Source organism: Hipposideros armiger, unplaced genomic scaffold, assembly GCF_001890085.2.
Source record: "Hipposideros armiger isolate ML-2016 unplaced genomic scaffold, ASM189008v1 scaffold_96, whole genome shotgun sequence".
In the NCBI taxonomy this organism is placed as follows: Eukaryota; Metazoa; Chordata; class Mammalia; order Chiroptera; family Hipposideridae; genus Hipposideros; species Hipposideros armiger.
Window position 1 is genome coordinate 2,366,920 of NW_017731446.1, and position 5,960 is coordinate 2,372,879.

At 42.6% G+C, this 5,960-nt stretch overlaps 1 protein-coding gene across 1 annotated transcript in view; it reads left to right on the plus strand.

Moving 5' to 3' along the window:
• The window catches only part of XPC (XPC complex subunit, DNA damage recognition and repair factor), a gene marked incomplete at its 3' end in the record, with an annotated part of 52,901 nt that overhangs the window by 14,231 nt on the left and 32,710 nt on the right, over window positions 1–5,960 (plus strand). The window contains exons 3-5 of the mRNA XM_019645955.1: window positions 1,528–1,646; window positions 4,089–4,212; window positions 5,279–5,363. Of these exons, the coding sequence (XP_019501500.1) occupies window positions 1,528–1,646; window positions 4,089–4,212; window positions 5,279–5,363 (328 nt within the window). The remainder of the gene's footprint in view (window positions 1–1,527; window positions 1,647–4,088; window positions 4,213–5,278; window positions 5,364–5,960) is intronic.

A 5,960-nucleotide genomic window follows, 5' to 3' on the forward strand; every position in this document is an offset into this window, starting at 1 on the left:
GGGGAGGGGAACAGTGTTGGGGAATTGGGGAAGGGGACCAGCCAAGTTGTTGTTCTTCAGTCTTCGTTGTGGAGGACGCCAGTCACCATCTGGCTGCCTGTCGGCAGCTCGTGGCCTCTAAGCTCAAGGTGCTGTGTTCAGTCTTAGTTTCAGGTAGGCGTAGCCACCATCCCATGTGGGAGTCAAACTAGCAGCCTTGTTAAGAGCACACACTCTATCCACTGAGCCATCTGGGCGGCAGCTCAGCTCAAGGTGCCAAGTTCAGTCTTAGTTGCCAGTGAGCGTAGCCCAACATCGAACAGGCAATCTTGTTGTTACACCAGCTGAGCCATCCTGCCACCTGTTGGCAACTCAGCAACAGCTCAGCTATGGCGCAGCGTCACCGGCCCATATGGGAATCCAGCCGGTGGCCCTGTTGCTCAGACCTCGTGTTCTTAAGCCAACTCTTAACCAGCTGAGCCACTCGGCCGACCCAGATGTAGGGCTTGAAGCGGAGGATGCTGGGTTCAAGCACACGTGGAAATGCAGAGAGCAGTGCAGTGAGCCCAGTGCCGTCTCCAAGCTTTGACAGTTAGCCTGTGAGCAGTCTTGCTGTTCTCTCCGCCTACTCACTTTTCCGCCTGATCTTTTTGGAGCAAGCCCCAGACATTGTAGTATTTCATCCACAGATCCTTCAGTATGTGTATCTCTAAAAGATAAGGCCTCTTAAAAGAAGTTATTGGGTTGTTGGAAAAGTCATGATGTATTTTTTCTATGGTTTCATTGCAAAAATGCGTCATGACTTTTCTTACAACCCAATAGTATTTTGAAGCTTTGAGATTTGAGGCTTTTTGAGGGAATGAGTATCTAAATAGAAGAGGGGGTGAAAGTCAAAATCTTGGGAAATGGTTAAAGTTAGTATTTTTACTTCTTTGTATGTAGAAATGACAACAAATACTTCCTGCTCACAGAATGTCTTTTAATTTGGCAGCAAAAATTCCTCTAGTTTTTAGCCTTCCTTCATTGTCTTCCCTTTTCTCTTTCTCGTCAGGTTCACCTTCTGTGCCTGCTAGCAAATGGCTTCTATCGAAATAACATCTGTAACCAGCCCGATTTGCACGCTATTGGTCTCTCCATCATCCCAACTCGCTTTATCAAAGTGCCTCCTCAAGACGTGGATCTCCACTACCTGTCAAACCTGGTGAAATGGTATGGCCCTCCNCATTATGATTGTGGTTTCTTCTAACTTTTCCTATACCATTTCTATGCACAGCTGTGTTTTCCTTCACACACCTGTAGGGGTAGGATCGTGGTGCTTTTTTCTGTTTTGACAGCACATCTAGTATTAGACTGATGATCAGAGCACACCTGGATGAGAACTTCAGACTCATGCTGATGGGGAAATGAGGCCAGAGCTCATAAATTATCTTCAAATAATTGCAGCAGATTTTCAATAAATAGAAGGAGTCTTTTAAGATTCTGTTTAGTTAAATGTAATCCTAGGATATCTGTGCCTTCTTCATCTCCTTTCCTGTCATCTTTACGCAGGGACTTTACAAATGCCTGTAAGAAGGTACACCCTCCAAAGAGAGAGGCTGCCATGGACAAAGACAGCCATGAAGGAGACGACGAGGAGGAAAGTGAAGAGGACTGGGAAGAGGTAGAAGGTAAAACATCTTTCATTGTTTTCAGAACTGTTTGATCCTGTGTTTCTGTTTGGTTCTATTTGGAGTCATGTCACTGATTGCAATCCTGTTGTTTTCTTTTGAAACCAATATGGAAACAGATAAGGATGCAATAGGGACTAGCTTTTGATATAAGGAAAAATTCAACACCCAGTTACAAGAGTAGGTTGTATATTCTCTTCCTTTGGTGGCTATCAATGGAGTAGATTATGAAATAGGCAGCACAGGCTTTGAAAGTTGTTAGACCTGCGGTCAGAGTCCAGCTTTGCCACTTACATAGCTGTGTGAGCAAGTAACTCCACCTGTCAGAGCCGGGTTTTTCATTGTTAACATTCAGTAAACATTGAATGCTTACTATGAGCAGTGCACAGTCTAGGCTCCAGGACTGTTAGGGCGCGGGGGAAATTTGCAGATACAATGGGCCTAGTGCATCGTATGCTCACAATAAATAGCAACTAACGTTATCATCCCTGAATGCTTCAGCCTTGGATTACTTTTTCCCAGGTTTCTATTTTGAAAATATTCAAACCTACAAAAAAATTGAAAATGTAGTACATAATATTCTTCATCTACAATAGATTCACTAACTTTAATGTTTTGCCATATTGAATGTATCTTTCAGCAACTATGCATTCTGGAAGCATTTGAAAGTAAGTTGCAGATATTCTGACACTTCTAAATATTGCACCATGCATTTCCTAAGAAAAGACATTCTTCTATGTGATAAAATACCATTATCACACCTAAGAAAAAGAAAAATAAATTACCAGTTGTTACATTAATATCCTTTATAGCTATTTTTCTTGTTTTTTAATCCAGGATCTAATCAAGGTATAAGGCTTGTATTGATCACGTCTCTTTAGTTTGTTTTAGTCTAGAACAGTACCCCTCACCCATCACCTTTTTTTTATTTTCATAGCACTGCCTTTTCTGAAGAGCCCTGGCCTCTTGTTTTGTAGAATGTCTCATGTTCTGGTTTTGTCTGATAAGTAACCAGACTAAACAAGTGTAGGCGGTGTTACACTTGTTTCAGTATCCCATGTATTTCTTACAAATTGTAAATTAAATCCAAAGACTTGATTGAATTTAGATTAAACTTTATTTTTGCAAGAATGCATCATAGGTGATGCTTTGTACATCATGTACGCCATTAAGAGACACCTAATGTCATGTCCTAGTGATGCGAAGTGTGATTGTGCAAGGTGGTACTGCCCTATTGTGCCAATGTAAAGGTACATTTTCCCTTTGTAATTAACCATCGCTGGAGTAGTACGCTGATTCTGGGTGAATATCTTGTTCCCCGGTAATTTTTTACTTAATGGTTTTAGTATGCATTAATGATCTTGACTGGATCAGAAATTATTATATTAAGGATTGAAAAATGGTAATATTCTGATTCTGTCATTTTATATACATTTATTAGCTGACTTTGATCTGTAAAGAAGAGCTCTTCCTTTCAGGAATTGTATTTATTTAGTCATTTATTTTGAGTATCAGTATGGACTTAGAGTTATTTTTAAATTCAGATATATTACTAGTTATCATCATTATACTTTTTGAGCTTCAGATTGTCCCAAATTTGGCTAGTGGAAGCCCCTTTAAGCTAGCTACCCTACTGTGTCTTTTTGACATGGCCTCATTATAATGTTTCTGAGAACATTTGTATTTCCTGGCTCAAGATGTTCCAGGCTCACTTTATTCTTTCTTTGCTGCACACCTGGAATCAACCTTTTTTCTCCAACAAGCCGTGGTTCATTGTAAAGTAGGGACTGGTATATAAAAACCAAAATCTTGGCATTGGATATCGTCATTGCCAAACAGGTGTCATTGCTTCTAGGCCCAAAGCTTCTTTAAAAGAGCCCTTTGCTAATGAAGTTCACAGTTAGATCCAGGTCAGCAAATTGAGCTTATTTTGACTAGTGTTTGTAAGCAGCATAGGGGGTAAAGAGAGGAAAAAGACACATTTTTTGTTATTACACGTTTGCAACTGAGACTGAAAGACCTAAGTCATGACTCCATACAAAGCAAATTGTGATCAGTGTTATGAGAATAGGAAATTGTTCTCCTTTGGCTTTTTAGGGGGCGGGGGAACAACATATACTAAAACACACACATGAGCATCAGCTCCTTGGTAGCCGGGGTCTGGTAATTCAGCTCAGTGTCTTTCTGCCTTAGTGTCCTCCTACTTCTACAGCCAGGACCACTTCTCTGGGTTGTCGTGTGGGTTAAATGTAAAACACTCAGCACAGTGCCTGGCGTTTTTTTAGGTATTCAAAGCATGGGAAGAGGAGTTGTTCCCGCGAGATGTCCACCTCGCGTCCATTCCTTACTTCCTGCTTCCCAGCAGAACCTCGATTTTGTTCAGTACAATAGCTATAATTATAATTATTATTATTATTGATTTTTTAAAATTACTGTTGCTAGAACTTAGTGAGCCTGTGCCAGGTGACGCGGGAGAAAATGCAGCCTTCTCTCAATCTGCCCTGCCTGTGAAACCAGTGGAGATCGAGATTGAAACACCAGAGCAGGCGAAAGCAAGAGAAAGAAGGTGAGAGGAGGCACATGCTTCTAGGTTTCTGTCACATATAATTGGTAACAGCTGCTGCTTACAACTTCTGAGAAACATGTAGGAGACCAGGGTTGAATATCAAAGTGGTTAGGAATCTTGGATGAGAGAGCCCTGGGTTCACCGTTAGGACTTGAATGAAAAACCTTTGTCTCCTGGCTGGGGCAGGAGATGGGGAGAGAAAACGCCTATGTATTGAACACCTGCTGTGTGCCAGGGACTCCACAGCTTGTCAGTTATCTTCCTTAATCTTTAGTATATAAACGAGAAGTCAGAGGCTCAGAGAGGTTAAGTATAATTTCAGGAGTCACTCAGCCAGTAAGTGGACGAACCAAGATCTACATTCCTGTCAGGCTGACTGGGCAACTCATGCTCTCCCAGCACATCACGCTGCAGGACTTGAGGCAGTGCCCCACCATGGTAGGGAGCCCCCATTCTATCCCAGTGTCCCCTGTCCCTCTGCAGCCTTGGTGGCATGAGAATATGGAGCACAGCACCTGGTAGTTAACTGGTTATTGGGTTCCACTGTGTAGTCACATTATTAGCCACGCAGCGGGGAGATAGTAGAAGTCATTCATGAAGCATCAAGTTTTCTTAAAGATGCATGGGCACAGATATGAAAGAGATTTTACACCAGAACAGCACCATACAAATGAGTGTGCATTAATAGAACATAAAGGTGGTGGTTGCTATGGATGGACTCAGCCATGGGAGGTCACGCAGTCAGAGAAGACCTCCTGGAGGATGTGAGCTTCAGCTCATGTTCATGAGGCGTGATTTGGTGCAGGTTGAAAGGAGGGCATTCTGGGTAGAGAATGTCCTGAGCTAAGGTTTGTACGTGAGAAGGAGCAGAACAGTACACAGAATACAAGCATGTTCATATGTATGCACTCGAAGCGCGCGCACACACACACCACGCACGCACACCCAACTAAGACACTCTCCCTTGTCTGCAGGACTTAATTCACATCCCTTAGCATGGCTGGCCTACATGCCACAGGGACCCCAGATGACATTCATTCTCAGATTTTTTCAATATGCATTACAGTGAAAGGATAAAAATGGAGTTTGAGACAAGTCTTCGGAGGCTGATGAAACGTTTCAATAAAGAAGTCCATGAGGACACACACAAGGTAAGAGCAGGGAATGAGAGGAAAGGACAGCATTCCTCTTTGTCGAGGCAGGGTGCTGTGGCGCAAGGAACTTGGGTTCGTTCAGTCAGTGAGTCAGTCAAACCTCGGTTTTATTTCTGGCTCTTCTACTCACTGTGTGACCTTGGCAGGTTTCTTATTCTCTCTGAGCCTTAGTTTCCTCGTCTTTGAAGTGGGGGGTAATAATAGAGTCTTCCTTGGAGGGTGGTTGTGAGGGTTAAGCAAATGTCACATATGAAGCACATAACACAGTGCCGGACTTGGAGCAGTGCCTAAGTAACAGGCATGCTCCTTCCATTTCTTTCAACTATTTAATAACATTAATTCTGTCTCAGCGAAAGTCACTGCGTTTGGACTTCTGCTGGTAGCTATTGAACACGTAATATGGACCTAGCAAGCACCGTGGCATTGTGGGAAGAGAGAGACTTACATAAAGCTTATTTCCTATCATTAAGGAGTTTCTGATCTCTCAGATGGAAAAGAAAGACCTCAAAACAGAAACTCAAGACTTAAAGAAGAGATTAGTGTGGGTCTGGGAAGCTTAGGAAGGCTTTATTTAGGAGAAAGGCCTGAAGCTGG